The 16,942-nt window shown below is 40.2% G+C and overlaps 1 protein-coding gene across 1 annotated transcript; it reads right to left on the bottom strand.

The window, feature by feature from the left end:
• Window positions 1-13,120: 13,120 nt before the first annotated feature.
• LOC107768217 (uncharacterized) lies at window positions 13,121-16,643 on the bottom strand. The gene is made up of 4 exons (XM_075253931.1): window positions 16,411-16,643; window positions 15,318-15,420; window positions 14,224-14,381; window positions 13,121-13,389 (listed from the first exon to the last, which is right to left on the bottom strand). The coding sequence occupies exons 1-4, from the start codon at window positions 16,516-16,518 to the stop codon at window positions 13,267-13,269; spliced, it is 492 nt and encodes a 163-aa protein (XP_075110032.1). The 5' UTR covers window positions 16,519-16,643; the 3' UTR covers window positions 13,121-13,266.
• Between the last annotated feature and the right edge of the window lie 299 nt (window positions 16,644-16,942).

Genomic DNA, 16,942 nt, shown 5'->3' with positions numbered 1-16,942 from the left:
TGATTATGATGCGCTATTTCTCCAGCAAAGCCGAGGGACTAGAATTTACCCTCAACCATCTCATCCGGCTGTATCGGCCCTAGCTGTTTCTGGGGATCATCAAGCTGCAACGTCGATCAAAGAAGGCCTTCTTTGCTAGTAACAATGAAGACAAAGATCGGGGCTATATGAGCTAGTTTATCAGAGTGAGGACCTCTGATGTCATCCCTCGAGGAAAGATGTCATTCCCGGAGAGATGGAACTTCAATCGTTAGTGAACTCTTTCTCCAAATGTCTATTGATATTCAGCTTCCGTGTTTCATAATGTTTTTAAATTTTCTGCACCCATTTCTTGGACGCCCTACGCGGTCCCTGACCTCGAGGACTGGGTCCAAAAGTTAGCTGCGACCTCCTCGTATGATAAGCGCATCTGGAATAATTTATCGAGGGGCAAATGGGAGGCCAAACATCATGGTAAGTTCTCTTCCCAGGTTTTGAATACTTTTCTTTTACTGGTGATGTCATTTTATTCATGTTTATTTGTTCAAGCATTGGAGATGTCTCCGAAATGAGGCCAACCCCGCCTGGGGAAGGGATCGAGTCCCCAATTCCGAAATCAGGGAAAGACAACAAAAGAAAGAGGGCTTCGAATCCCAAAGATACCCAGGATGAGACGGCCCCTACTCGGAAGCTGAGGAGGAAGCTTATCCATGTGGACTTGGATTCAGCCATCCAACACCTAGAAGACGAAGAGAACGAAGGCGAAGAATCGGTGCTGGTGCCCCGAACTAGGAAACTAGTCGAGGTCGCCAAGTCCTACGAACCTGAGACCTTACCTCTTGGTGAAGGAACTTCGAAGAAAGACTCGGGTAAAGCCTTCGAGTCCCCAGAGATCGAGATCGTTCCCCCTCATTCAACAAATACGCCGGAGGGGACAAGTGCTGAGAAGGCCGAAGCTAATCAAAGTGCCACGAGTGAGGAGCTCGGGGTCGTGACAATGGGTCACTCACCTTCTCTACCATCTTACTTCGAGGAGGCAATAAAGGACGCTCGGGCTCTGTGAACACCCGGCCTGAGCAAGGTTCTCGAAGAAGATCCTTTCCAGGACTGTTTCACCAGGGTTGATGATGTCGTTGACCTTAATGATGCATCTACTCTCTTCGAAGAGGCTTAACGTCTCTTCTCTCGGATAAACATTTAACTTTATTTGTTGTCATTTTCTCTTTTCTCCCATTCCTTTGACTGATATGTCTTCGTTTCATATGTAGGCCATCGTCAAGTTCAGGGCCGAACTGAGCCAATGTGAGGCCGAGCTCAGGAAGGCTTCGGGTGAAGAGAAGGTCCTGAGGCTCCTCTGTAGCCAAAAGGAGGAGGAGCTCAAGGACCTTCAGACTGAATTGGCCAAAGCTCAGAAAAACGAGGTTGAGATAGATGAGCATGTAACTATGATTTTAACACAGTATGGTCTTCTTGGCCTTACTTTGGAGTCTAACAATTCGATGTCTCAACTGCAGCAGGAGTTGGAGATGATTTGGCAGCTCCGGGGGGAGGTCAATCAAGTTAAGACTGACTGCCACCAATGGAAAGAGAACATGGATCGGCTCGCTACCGATAATGAAGTTGTTACATCCCAACTAGCCTCATCTGAATCTCAACTCCGAGGCATTAAAGTGAAGAGTCTGGCCCAGGCCAAGAAAATTGAGGAGTTAGAGGCAGATCTTGCTAAAGCCGGGGCCGAAGCTGCACAGGCCAAGGCTGAAGTTGAGAAAATGAAGGCTACGACTAATAAGACCATCGACGTATACTTAAGAGATGCCGAGGCCGTTCAAGCGGAGCTGAGGGAGGCCTCCGATCGGGAAAACGGAGTAATGATTTGACCAAGTGCCAATCCCGGAGGGAGACTCTCAAAGAAATCCACGCCTGAGGATTTGACCTCACTGAAGAAATAGCCCAAGCAAAGGCGCTGGAAACTGATGCCAGGTTTCTTGTTTCATCTAATGAGAAGATGCTGCAAGTGGTTCCGAGGGCGGGGAAGCTGAAGAAGGAGTCCTCAAGGAGGAGGAGGTTCCCGAAGATGGAGCTCCCGAGGATGCAATTCCTGAGGATGTGGCTTCCGAGGATGTAACCCCGAAATAGATTAGCTTCTTTTTTGTTTCTTTGTTTTTGTGTAAAGTCCCCTCATGGGCATTGTAAATATGTTTGGTAAACATCTCTTATAGATATAAAGAACCTCTTTGCTTCATCTTCGATTTGTGTTGAATTTCGTTTCTTCTTCATTTGTGAAAATTTGATTGTATAACTCTAATGATCAATCCGAATATTGGCTTGGATTCAGAACATAATAAAACCTTAGGTTTTTATTGATCAATATAATACCTCTTAAACTTTTTGTTAATCCTCGAGCTAAGCTTAAATTGATTTGATGAGAGCTCGGGATGTCGGGACTCTTGAGTCCGAGTTGAGTGAGAGCAAGGTCTCGAACCCTATATATTTTGGCCCTTAGGCTCTTTTATATCGGCCCTTAGGCTCTTTTAGGTCCGCCCTTAGGATCTTTAAGTTGGGCCAATTCTGCCTCTAAAGCGAATGTAATTTTTCCCTCTTTTTGGCTGAAAGACTTAGTGAAAATTTATTTATGCCTTAGCATGTGTTTTTTTGTACCCGTTGGATTTTTTAGAGGTTCACCGGATCAGAACCTTATTTGTAATTTGTTTGTGTAAACATAATCAAATACCTCTTGAGGTTTTTTTGAAGGTTGATGTTATCGAAGCCTTTAAATTGTTTGAGGGCTGATTTTATCGTAGCGCTTTATCATTTTCTTTTGCCGAGGGTAGCCTGATTTAACTAGTTTTTTCAAAGTGTTTGAAGGCCTTTAATTTATGGCGGAAGTCAGACGTTTCCAAACCGCATTATTTCGGTCGTAGCCTTTTTATATGACCGTACTCTTTAATATGGTTGTAGCCTTAGGGTATGTCTCTTGGACTTATTTCCCGATAACCTTTCGAAAGGTTAGTCCCCGAATATGATGGCCTTGGCCTTTATATCGAAGGGATGCCTCTTTGAGGTCTTATGAATTAGGGTTTTCGATAACTCGGATGCGTTGACTATCGATGATTGTCCCCGAGTATTTGGGGTGTATTTGCATTCTAGCCCTTGGGCCATTTCTCATAGAATTATAAGTGTAAAGCTCGTATAATAGTAGACTTCTTTGATACACAAAGTGTTTTGGTATAGGAAGAATGCTTCTTTGAATAATTGATACATGCATACATGTTTTGTCATTGGGGCTCTACTATTCTATATGGAAACGGTACATCTGACCGTTTGACCCATTACAAAGTTCTCCTATCAAGGCCCTCTTTGGCGTGAAGTATTTTCCTCAAAAATATATTCTATAAGGGTGATGCTCCCTAGTATTCGAGGTTGATTGAAAAGAAGCCTTGGATACTGTTGAGTTCTCCTTAGGTACCATATAGTTGTTGCCTCATTAAAAACCTTGCCGCTAAAACCATTTGGGACAAAATCTGATATAAGGTAAAAAGAGTGCAATGCATGCTAAACGTAAAGCCTTCGTGTAAAAAAGGTACCTTCGATCGAAAACTTGCAATGGGTTAGCTTCAAATTCAAATGGACAAAAAGAGAAAATCATACATTAGCAATAGTATCGTTTGAGTAGTGATATGTTCCAATTGTTTGACAATTGCCCGCCTTCCATCATGCCAAGTTTGTAAGATCCTTTGCCGACAACTCCGAGGACTCGGTACGGTCTTTCCCAATTCGGGACTAGTTTCCCTTCATTTGGGTCTCGAGTATTGAGAGTGACTATTCGTAGAACTAAGTCCCTGACTCCAAAGTGTCGAAGGTTGGTCCTTCTATTGTAGTATCTCTCGATTCTTTGCTTTTGCGTGACCATCCGAACAAGTGTTGTGTCTCGTTTTTCATCTAATAGCTCGAGGCTAGTATTCATAGCCTCGTGATTTAACTCCTCCGATGCATGTCAAAACCTGGCACTGGGTTCTCCGACCTCGACAGGGATAAGGGCCTCGGAGCCATAAACTAAAGAGAACGGAGTAGCCCATGTGCTAGACTTCGATGTTGTTCGATATGCTCAAAGGACCTCGGGTAGAACTTCTCTCCATTTTACCTTTGCATCGTCCAACCTTTTCTTCAGGTTTTGAATGAAAGTTTTGTTTGTTGATTCGGCCTGTCCATTTCCAGTTGGGTGATACAGTGTTGATAAGATCCTCTTTATTTTATGTGCTTCGAGAAACTCCGTCACCTTGCTGCCGATGAATTGTTTTCCAATGTCACATACAATCTCGACAGGCATCCTGAACCGACACATGATGTGGTCCCAGATGAAGTCAATAACTTCCTTTTCTCTGACCTTCTCGAAGGCCTGTGCTTCCACCCATTTAGAAAAATAATTAGTCATAAACAAAACAAATTTAGCTTTACCTGGGGCCATTCGTAGGGGGCCGACTATGTCCATCCCCCGTTTCATGAAAGGCCACGGGGATAGGACTGAGTGGAGTTGTTCTCTGGGCTAATGGATCATCGATGCAAACCGTTGGCACTTATCACATTTTTTGACAAACTCCTTAGTATCTTTTTCCATGTTGTCCTCAGTAATACCCTGCTCTAATAATTTTGCGAATCAAAGACTCGGCGCCGGAGTGATTCCCATAAGTACCTTCGTGGATTTCTCGTAGAACATAATCGGTGTCCCCTGGCCCCAAACATACCGCCAATGGCCCATCGAACATTCTCCTGTACAATGTTCCATCTTCATCTAACGCGAACCTAACAGTCTTGGTTCGTAGGGCCCTCGATTCTTTATGGTCCGACGGGAGTTTTCTATCCTTCAAATAATCGATATACTTATTCCTCCAATCCCAAGTCAAGCTTGTATAATTTATCTCGGCATGACCCTCTTCAACCACAGACCTCGATAATTGGACGACAGTCCTCGGGACGATATCATCTTCTTCGATTGAGGATCCTAAATTAGCAAGTGCATCGGCCTCACTATTTTGTTCTCGAGGTACATGATCCAGAGTCCATACCTTGAAGCGATGTAATGTTACCTGTAGCTTATCCAAGTATCGTTGCATCCTATCCTCTCGAACTTCAAAAATTTTGTTTACTTGGTTTACCACCAACAATGACTCGCACTTGGCTTCAATGACTTCTGCTCCCAAGCTCTTATCTAGCTCGAGACCTGCAATCATGGCCTCATACTCGGCCTCATTATTAGTCAACCTAGGAGTTTTGATAGATTGTCCAATAGCACTACCCGTAGGTGGCTTCAAGACAATGCCAAGCCCGAACCCTTTCACATTCGAGGCAACCGTCCGTGAAAAGGGTCCATACCCCCGATGATGTACCCGATATTAGCAGGAGTTATTTCTCCACTTCGGGTATGAGGGTTGGTGCAAAATCGACCATGAAGCTAGGATTTGAGACTTGATGGCGGTTTGGGGTTGATATTCGATATCGTACTCGCTAAGTTTGACGGCCCATTTGGCCAACCGGCCCGATAGTTCGGGCTTATGCAGAACATTTCGAAGTGGGTAAGTTGTTAATACACATATAGGATGACACTGAAAATATGGCTTTAGCTTTCTAGATGCCCTTCTCAATGCAAGTGCTAATTTTTCTAAGTGAGAGTACCTACTTACCGCTATCTCGGATACTGTCAAATATAAGTAAAGCTTTTCATCTACCTTTGGGGTGTAAAGCAAAGGCGGGCTCGATAAGTATCGCTTCAGTTCTTCTAAGGCTTGCTGCCATTACGGGATCCACGCAAAATCCTTTTTCTTTTTGAGCAAGGAAAAAAACCCTATGACTTTGATCCGATGACCTTAAAATGAATCGACCCAAGGCGGCTATTTGACCGGTTAGCCTTTGTACGGCCTTGACACTATCTACAATTGTGATATCCTCGATGGCCTTGATTTTGTCGGGATTAATTTCGATGCCCCGATTCGACACCATGAAGCCGAGGAACTTACCCGAGCAGACTTTAAAGGCACATTTTTTTGGGTTAAGCTTCATGTTGTACTTCCTCAAGATTTTGAATGTTTCCTACAAATGAGTTAAATGGTCCTTTGGCGCAGGGACTTAACCGACATATCATCAATGTAAACTTCCATCGATTTACCTATCTGTTCCTCGAACATTTTGTTAACTAGGCGTTGGTACGTAGCTCCTGCATTTTTTAGCCCGAAGGGCATTACGTTGTAACAATAAGTTCCAAACTTGGTGATAAACGAGGTCTTTTCCTGATCCTTCGGATTAATTTAAATTTGATTGTACCTGTGGTCGGTGTAGAGAAAAGTTAGGATCTTATGACCGGCCGTGGAATCGATCATACGATTGATGTTAGGCAATGGAAAAGAGTCTTTTGGGCATGCTTTGTTTAAATCCTTGTAATAAACGCACATTCTAAGTTTGTTTCCTTTTTTAGGAATTACAACTACGTTAGCCAACCATTCGGGTTATTTTACTTCCCGAATAGACCCTATTTAAGATGTTTGGTTACCTCGTCCTTTATAAATGCATTCTTCACCTCGGACTGGGGCCTCCTTTTTTGTTTGACCGGTTTGAACTTGTGATGACTTAAAAGGTCATCACTCGTTTTAGAAATAAATTCTGTGTTTTGAGGCCTTAAAAACCTCTTTCTGTCTCACCTCAATTTACGTACGCAGTCCGAACGCGTAGCCAGAAAGCCATTATGTGAAAATCTAATGATGAATTTTGCCTTTAAAATGAATTTAAGTTGACTTCAGTCAACATTTTTGGGTAAACGGACCCGGATCTATGATTTGACGGTTCCGGAGGGTCCGTAGAAAAATATGGCACTTGGGCGTATGCCCGGAATCGGATTCCGAGGTCCCAAGCCCGAGAAATGAGTTTTTAAAGAAAATTATTTTCTGGAATCTTTATGAGTTTTTGAAAATGAAATGTGTTTGAAATTTGATAGTATCGAACCCGCATTCATGTTTTGGAGCCTGGTATAGGTCTTATATGTGAATTAAGTTGAGTCTGTGAAATTTGGTAAGAAACGGACTTGAATTGACGTGAATCAGACCTTCTTTGAGATAATTGAAAAATTTGATGTTCTTAAGTGATTTCATAATTTTGATGCTAAATTCATAGTTGTTGATGTTATTTTGGTGATTTGAATGCACGAGCAAATCCGTATGATGTTTTTAGGTTGTGTGCATGTTTGGTTTGGAGCTCCGAGGGCTCGGGTGAGTTTTAGATAGGCCACGGAGTGGAATTTTAACTTAGAAATTTGCTGGTATGTTGCATGTCTGCAGGCTTCGCACTGTCTCGCAAATGCGAGATCGCAAATGCAAGGAAATCGCTGCAAATGCGAAAGGACCTGGTCTGCCTTGGGGTCGCAAATGCGACGTAGTGATTGCAAAAGCGATCTCGCAAATGCGAAAGGCCCATAGCATTTGCGAAGTGGCCTGGAATTCCACTTGGTCGCAAGTGCAACAAATTCGGTCGCAAAAGCTACTTCGCAATTGCGATACTTGGTCGCAAATGCGACAACAACAAATTTCTGAGGGGTTCACAATTGCGACATCTGAGACCAATTAATTAACACTTAGACGCATTTTCAGCCATTTTTCATATCATCTCAAAACATAAACTCTCTTGGGCGATTTTCTAAAGAAAATTTCTTCTCCAAATCGATTTTAAGTCATTGCTAACTCGTTTTGTTCAATCTTTAACACATGATTTCAACTCAAAATCAAAGGTTTTCATGGGGGAAATTGGATATTTTGGGTAGAACCTAGGTTTTTTAAATTTTGGGGATTTGGACCTCGATTTGAGGTCCGATTTCAAAACAAATTATATATTTGGGTTCGTGGAGGAATGGGTAATCAGGTTTTAGTTCGAACCTCGGGTTTTGACCATGTGGGCCCGAGGGCAATTTTTTGACTTTGGGGGAAAACTTTAGAAAACTTATTTTCATGCATTAGAATTGATTCATTTAGCATTTATTGATGTAATTAAGTAACTTGTGGCTAGATACGAACGAATTGGCGAAGGAATCAAGGGGTAAAGCGATAGTTGAGACTTGAATTGTGTTCGTGGCATCGAGGTAAGTGTTTGGTCTAACCTTAGCTTGAGGGATTAGGAGTTGTATCTTATTTTCTATATGCTAATTGTGGAGTACAACGTATAGACATGGTGACGAGTATCTATATGTCGGTGTCAAGCATGCCCGTGAGTCTTGCATTGAAATTGTTGTGACTCCGTAGTGGTTTTTTTGTGCTTCATATGAGGATTATCATTATTGTTCCCTTGCTGGGATGTTGTTATCATATTATTGTTCCCTTGCCGGGATATTGTTGTTATAGTGTTGTTCCCTTGCCGGGATTCTTTTATGACTGGTATTGATAAATGAAAAGGGAGCAGGTTGCACGCCTGCAACGGTAACATATGAAATGGGAGCGGATTGCACGCCTACAACGGTAACATATGAAATGGGAGCGGGTTGCACGCCTGCAACGGTACTATGTGACTTGGGATCGGGTTGCCTGCAACGGTATTACATGTGTACTTGTTTCTTATTTCCTTACCTTTTGCTGGTATTTGATTTATGGCATTCCTTGCATTTCTCTACTATTATTCTGTTGTTACCTGCTACTCCCCGCAGCATGTTTCCCCCGCCCAATTTTAATTGTAATTATCTACTTCTATTTCCGCTGTATATGATTTAACTGCACAGGTGTATTTGGTGGTCTGGTCTTAGCCTCGTCACTACTTCGCCGAGGTTAGGCTAGGCACTTACCAACACATGGGGTCGGTTGTGCTGATACTACACTCTGCACTGTGTGCAGATACTGATACCGGAGCGTTTGGACCGCAGTAAGGGTGCTGTCTTCAGTCCACTCAAGCGACCCGAGGTAGTCCTGCAGACGTCCGCGGGCCTTGACGTCTCCTCCTATCTTTTCTTTTTCTGTTTTTACTTATCCAGAGACAGACTTATGTATTCCATTCGGACCTTGTTTGTAGTATTCTTAGACAGTCCATGACTTGTGACACCAAATTCTGGGTAGTATTGTACATCGAATTATGTAGCAGTGTTTGGATGAAATATTAAGTTTCGGCTTCCGCATTTCCGATTATTTAATTTATTTTCGCTGTTTAATCACTTATTATTTTTAAATTGTTGAATATGTCTAATAAAAAGGTTAATGATTTTATAATACTTAGCTTGCCTAGCTTCCACGAGTAGGCGACATCACGACTCCCGAGGATGGGAAATCCGGGTTGTGACAGAACTTGGGGCTGAGGCTTAGCCGGTGTGTTGTTATTTCTGGTGGAATCTATGTCATATCTAAATGGGACCAAGCAAAGCAATCCATATTATCAATAAGAAATTAAATGAGTTTTTTTCTGAGTTCGGGGGTTAATCCTGTTCCCTGGTATACCTTTCTTTCGAGTATGTATTCGATCAGTATGACCTGCTCCAATTCTTCGACCGTTGACTTCGTTGCATCGGACTCTTCGGAAGTGACGAAAGCTCGAGGATTAAGGAAATCCTCTTCTTCGTCTTCGATAACCTGTTCCTCCGGTTCGATCGGGAATGTGATCGGTGATTGCTATTTGGCCGCTTGCTTATCTTTGGTGTTCGATTTTTTTGAGGTCAAAGGTTCTGGTATCGGGGTCACTTTGTCGACTGCAAACATTTCCTTTGCAGTGTGTTGCTCTCCGTGAACCATTTTCACACCATCCTCTGTTGGGAACTTCATCATCTGACGAAGAGTTGAAGGTACTGCCCTCATGTTGTGTATCCATGGTCTCCCGAGGAGTGCATTATACCTCATGTCACCTTCGATGACATGGAATTTTGTATCCTGTATGGTCTCGGATACGTTTACTGGTAGGATTATCTCCCCCCCTTGTTGTTTCGCTTGCCAAGTTGAAGCCATTTAGGACCCGGGATGCAGGTATAATCTGATCTTGTAGGCCGAGCTATTCTACAACCCTCGATCTGATTATGTTTGCTGAGCTACCTGGATCCACTAGAACACGTTTTAACTTGAATTTTATTTAAAAGAATATAAATTACCAGGGCGTCATTGTGCGGCTGAGATATGCCTTCTGCTTCCTCGTCATAGAATGATAAGACGTCCTCGGGCATATAGCTCCGAGTCTGTTTTTCTCTTGTGATCGACACCTTGGTGTGCTTGAATACAGGTCTTTGTGGGATATCGACACCGCCAACGATCATGTGGATTACATGTTGTGGTTCTTCCTATTAATTATTTCTTGCATCTCTCTCCCTGAAGTGGTTCTTAGCTCGATCACTGAGAAATTCCCGAAGGTGGCCCTCGTTGAACAACCGAGCTACCTTCCCCCTTAGCTGCATGCAGTCTTCGGTTCTACGGCCATGTGTGCCATGATACTTATACATCAAGTTAGGATTCCTTTGGGAAGGATCGATTTGTATAGGCCTGGGCTACCCAGTGTCTTTGATTTTCTAATAGCTTAAACAATCCCCTATGCAACTACGTTGAAATTATACTCTGACAATCGAGGTGCCTCTGCGGGGTCGGTATGTTTATCGAACCCATTCTTACTCATGAGTCCCCGAGAGCTTTGACATCGATCGTTCCAAGGAGCGTTACGGCCCGAACTGTTGTTTCTCCGATCGACGTATGGCTGATACTGTTCCTTTAGACAATGTTTCCCCAAACTTTTTCAACAATACCGATTCGATCTTGTCGTCATTTAAGTCATTTCCTTTGATACCGCAAGTGTATGAAGTAATATGCTCGTTAGGGTCGGTTGTCCCGTTATATTTGGGTATATCGGGCATGCGAAAGTTTTTAGGAATGGGCATCGGAGCCGCGCTCTGAGGGAATGGTTTTTGTATGAACTTTTTGGCATCTAAACCTTTCAAGACCGGGGGTGCCCCGATATTTGATCAATACGGGAGTCATAAGTCTCCACCTTTTTGTCATTGTCCTCAATCTTCTTTTCCCCAGACTCGATCCTCTTAGTGAGCTCCTCGAGCATCTTCATAATTGTGGGGTCAGTCCCCGAGCCGTTCTCGTTTGATCTTTCTGGCACCGGCTCAGTACGTCGAGTGTTTCCTGGTTCGATTATACTTGGAGTTTTATTCTGACTCTGAAGTTGAGCGATGGCAACCTGTTGAGCTTGTAGCATCTCGAATATCACTTGGAGGCTGATTCCCCCATCTCCTACACCTTGTGTTCTTTGGCCCCCAAATCTAACTTCTTTGCATACACTTGCTCTGGGGCCTGCGCCTCGATCCGCATTCAAAGCAATGAGTGAACTAACATCCATTGGCTACACATTTGGTACGTCCCTAGGGTTTATCGGTGGTACGTCGACCCCTGGAGCAATTATGTTGTCATTTTATCCGTGAAACCGAAGATCGTCGTTGTCATGAACAGGTGCATTTTGTGAGCTAGACATGTTCAACCTGAGAAAAAATTCTTGACAAGAAAAAGTGTAAAATAACGTGTGTTATGAGAATCAGTAATGAAATAATCACTATTATCTTTAGCCCCACAGTGGGCGCCAAACTGTTTACCTCGAAAATATGAGTAACAATTCAACTTGATTGTGGTTATAAAGATATGTGATTTAGTTCAATACCAATTAATAATTAAGAAGTATAAAGTGTAAATGAAAGAAATGAGTGAATTAAACCAGTGTTACTTAAGTAGTATCTACCTAGAGCCCAGTGACCTCAAGATGGGTTAGAGCAATAAGGTAAGGAAAATAAAGTAAGAGCAATAAAGCTAAAGGACAATTCTGATGAACAGTGAGCGAGAAAAGTAGAATAGTATATTCTTTGTCAATGATTAGATGATCTTACAAATGATTGGGGTCCTCTTTATATAATAGAGGAAATCCTAAATAAGGTACATTTCCATTTACAGTAAAGAATCTTATTGGGACAGCTGTATAACTGCCTAGTATGGATTTGTACTAATTCGCACAAATCTATTCCGGAATTCGCGCCATGATCTTGGGGACGTGGCGGGAATCTTGTCCTTCTGTAACAAACTCATAACGACACTGTCTCGGAGTCGGTCATACTTGGCTCCGATGTTCCCCAAGCACTTGGGTCTTCGAGCCTCTTATTCTACCTTCGATCTCGAGCTTGGTCTATATCGATCTTTAGTCCTCGATGCAACTTTTCGAGCCTACAAAATCGGAGGCATGTGATTTTGACCGTATACAATATATATATATATATATATATATATAAAGAGAGAGAGGGGGAGTAAGTCAAATGAAGGAGCTAGATGCCAAATGAATAACACAAAATTTGAAGAATAATAAGGACTTTCTTGTATAGTTTAGAAAGAAAGCAAAAGAGTCTTCTCCTTCGTCGTACAATTTTGAAGGACTGAAAAGTCTGCATGAAACGTTCGATTTCTCCACTTTTTACGTTAGCTTCACCTCATTTATCAGTTTCATGTACTTTACCATTAAGTACGAAGTTAAAAGGCAAATTTAGAATTTAAATTCTACTAATTCAACAATTCTTAATATTAAATTGAACGGCCAGCGCGAAGGTTCAAAACTTAGCCGAATGTTAGCGAAGCTAGATTCTCATAGCGAGGCGAAGCGTTGTAGTAACGCCGAAGGACGCTCCGCCTTCTCTATAAAAGCAATCAACTGAGTTCTGAATGAATTAGCTGCTTGGTAATGGCAAAATCTATAGATAGAAATATTTTTAAAGCTATGAGTCTGTATTTACTATTTTGTTATAATTTTGATGGATCTTCACATAAATTTACACAATAAAAAAGTACAAAATCTTTATTAAAAAAATTAAAAAAATATTCACAATTTAACAATAACAATATTTTAAAACTTCAAATTAAACCATTTAAATCTTCATATTGATAAATAACTATTTATACCAAGATCCAAAGAAACATATTATAAACACATGACTAATATTTTATTAACTTGAATTAATGTTTCCCAATATAAAAGCTAATATCACTATTAGAACTTCAAAACTTTGCCCGGAAAACACTATGGTCCAAAAAAAAAAAGGGAAATGTTTCTTATTTAAATTTGGCTTTCACCTACTTGATTCACATTTAAAGATAAATTTTTTAAGAGCATATGATATCAATCATGACATTAAGTACTAAATAAGACTTCACATAAAGCAACATGAAACTAACAAAGTTGGGACAAACTCTTGAAAAGTACCCTCATTTACATGATTTGTAGAGCATAATGACACACTTGGTTCATAGTGACAACTACTTAATTAGCTGCTACTGCTATGGACTCTGCAACTGCAGCTAAACTAATACTGAAGCCAAAGGTTATGCATGACAATTCTTGATTGCTTCCATCCACTATTTTCATCGTAAGAGTATATGAGCCCTGTATAAAAGCAACCATAGTTAGGTTCGATAACGCAGGCAATATAACATTTTCTTCCAATTCACACAATTGAATATCAGGGAAATGAAGCAAGAATTGGCAATAGGTAACATAAGTGAATATAAAATCTACTTGATTCCACATAACAATTTTTTTTTTATGAATGGTTAATTTCAGAAAGCTAATTTAAATAAATTGTGTCTTACTCAAACCATAAAGAGCTGATAACCTCAAAGCCACTAACAGAAAATTGAAATAACTAGCTATAACAAGAAAGAAAGAACTTAGGTTCAAGAGGAACATGCAAAAACATTTTCCTCAGTTTCAAACAAAAGAATTTTAGGGAGGCCATACAACGGCATTATCGTCATCCATAATGAGTTCAAATTAACATTTGAATAAAAGAATTGCATAGAAGAAACTTCATCTAAGCTTCCTTCGATGAAGAAGGAATATCATGAAAGACGGAAGGGAAGTAAACCTCTACAAAATCAGGATATCCAAGTGCGCTATAGTGGGTGCAGCATTTATAAAACAAAGAGAACCAAACAACACTGAAGTTGTTTACCACAAGAGCGTAACAAAATTATAAGTTATGAGTTAAAAAACATAAATGATCTGTTTAATAACATAACTATAAGTTGTGATTTAGAACATATATGATTTCAGCATTCCTTTCACTATAGAGGCACATCAGATTGGAGCTTGAAAATATTAAGAGTCGAAAAATTCAAGAAAGAGGGAGACGAGCACCTCTTTATAAATTATGCAGAATAAAGGACCTGAAAATGATATCATGACAAGATAAGAAGATAAACCGGAAAGATGACTTACGGGAGGAGTAATTCCAGGTAAGGCTTGGGAGTGAGAGAGCACAAAATCACCCGAAACTGGGCAAGATGTCTCTTTACATATGTCATGGGACTCTTGGTGGACGTGTAGGAATAAATACTTGACGTCAATCACCAACTTTCCACCACTAATATTCTCATCTGCAAGAGAAAACTCACTGAGTCATTTTTCTACCAAAGAGCTCTTATTCCAGTACTACACAGTTGTCACACTTGACATCTATTTATGAGAGGCTCCTATTTATGAGAGGCCGGAGCTTCCTGTATACTACAAATCTCACATAAACTATTCTCCTTCCATAACCCCCCCCCCCTCTCCCCACAAACAATAAAAAGCTGCAAAAATGGGGAAAACAATACCTAATACAGACTCGGACTAAATGCATGGGTAATATGAAGCAATGCAAGCACTTAAAAGAAAGCAAATGCCGGAGATATACATTCCACAGTAAAGTGATTGCATGGACAACTGACCATTATATAACCAAGTAAAATATTTTATTTGCATCCCAATAAATTCAATTTTCCAGGCTCAAACTTTTAGAGTCGTGCTCAACAATTTCCCCTCAGGTAGTATCACAGCCATTCGAACCAACATGCCAGACATAAAAGTATGCCTTTCCAAGCATCAAAATGAAGTAAGAAAACAAGTTTACCAACATCATTTTACTAACAAATTTTAACATTATGACAAAGGTCAATCGCGTGTCAAATTAAAAGGAAAAAGGGACAAAGGCCTAACACAACACCACAAATTGAATACGGCAGAACACATGCGCCTTGACCCCAAATTTTCCTTTGTTTGCTGATGCACCACTTCAATAATCTAAACAAGCCAGACTCATTTTTGCATAGCACTGGTGCTACCATTGTCCACACAATCACTGTCCTAACTCCTAACTCCTAATACAGGAAGTAGTACCATTATTTCCAAAGTGAGCAATTAACAACAAGTTAATTACCTTTAACTTCTTACGGATATAAATCACTAAATACAAGGTCTTAACTTTAGATAAAAGAGGGAAAGGATTAAAAAAACCAAAAACGACAATGACTGAATGCGTAATTAGCCATTACCTGTAGTAGCAGCAATGCTGAAAGTAGTCTCTTTACCTCTTTTAACAGGATAAGGTGTTATATCTACTCCACTGACCTTAACAGCATAGTTGGCCTTCTTATTTGCATTATTACACCAAACAGTCCGGCTGTTGGAATCAAGATTAACTTTAGTACAGAATATATCTCAGAAGAATCCTTCCTTTAACGGAAAAATCATGAGCAATGTAACTTAAGATAGAGACTACGTACTTTGGGACAACGAGAAGATATTGCAGGATTGAAAATGGATGAACAATTAATACAAGAGTATTTACTGTGATTATGTCATGCGCTCGATTTTAAGTAGATCGTCTAAAAAACCTCCTATATGTTATAATTTTGTACAATTCAATCATGTGTTTGGTTTCCACTTGGATTAAATTTGTATGCATTTTGCGTCTCTGGACAATATCTTATCACATCATTTTACATCATAAAATATTAAGAACAAAAAAGATACAACTATATATAAATATGTAGATCAAAACCTAGCCACTTTAGTCTAATTAAGAACAAGACATAGTTACAAAACTTTACTTACATCTAATTAATTATGAAATATTATTAAAAACATATATACCAATTAAAAAAGATATATACTACTATACAAATTCGTGCACATTTGTATCAAGCTTTCGGTTCAAGACAGTAGAAGAATAATTGTCTCTTTATCCAAAACACAATGATGACAGTATTATTTTGGAGGGTGAAACAGTTTCAATTACATTTGACTACAATTTTCTTAATGGTCTTTAAATACTTATAACTATAATTAAATGTACTTAATTTATATAGCTTTTTTTAAAATGATATTCTGACTATAAACCACCCGTGTAATCACACAAGTGATGTCTGAAAGGATAGTGTGTATGCAGACCTACCTTACATCATCAGTTGAAAAATAAGCAGTAACAGATTGATACTGTAATTACATAAACATCATCAGTTGAAATACAATTGAACTACGAACTACAAATTAATAGATATCCGCATACCAACTTTCCCAAAACTCTGCATTCAGAAATAAAAATTAATCTAGCAATAATTAGGGTAACAGAAGAATTAACTTACTGCAATACTGGAAGTCGGTGGATTTAGCTGAAGACAGAGGCAGGATAATAGTCAGAATACACATGGAGAACAGGAGAGCAACGAGGAGCTTCACTGTAACCACCGCCATTGATTGTTGATCAGAGAGAAAGAAAGAGCAAATTAGCAGAGGGATGAGTCCGAAAACTTCTGAGAAGTGATTTGAGAACAGTGAAAATAGGACGTGGAAGTTTTCATTGTACGTGCCACCGTAAATAACATGTATGTCGACACGTATGCAATAGGAAACACATATTTTTCTACTTGCCTATGCCAACTCATTAATCCTTCTGATATTTTCATTTTTTATTTATTACAATGGGGACATCCAAAAAAGAAATTGGACAGTAACACCTTTTCTTTGGTATAACTATTTTTTTTTTGGGGAAACATAGTATTCATTAATCAAATCCAACAGTCAACGGTACAAAATAAGATGAAGCTCATTGACAATTCAGGAAAAGTTATCAAATCAAGAGACTTCACTAAATAGTGCGGGAGAAAATTTAGCTAAT

This window comes from Nicotiana tabacum, chromosome 5, assembly GCF_000715075.1.
Source record: "Nicotiana tabacum cultivar K326 chromosome 5, ASM71507v2, whole genome shotgun sequence".
In the NCBI taxonomy this organism is placed as follows: Eukaryota; Viridiplantae; Streptophyta; class Magnoliopsida; order Solanales; family Solanaceae; genus Nicotiana; species Nicotiana tabacum.
This window is presented reverse-complemented; position numbering and strand designations above follow the sequence as displayed.

Coding starts and splice junctions, on each gene's coding strand:
- LOC107768217 (XM_075253931.1), bottom strand. CDS start 16,518: ATGGCGGTGGTTACAGTGAAGCTCCTCGTTGCTCTCCTGTTCTCCATG. Junction 15,421..16,410: donor CCACCGACTTCCAGTATTGC/AGTAAGTTAATT, acceptor TGTAATAATGCA/AATAAGAAGGCCAACTATGC. Junction 14,382..15,317: donor CAGCATTGCTGCTACTACAG/GTAATGGCTAAT, acceptor TTTCTCTTGCAG/ATGAGAATATTAGTGGTGGA.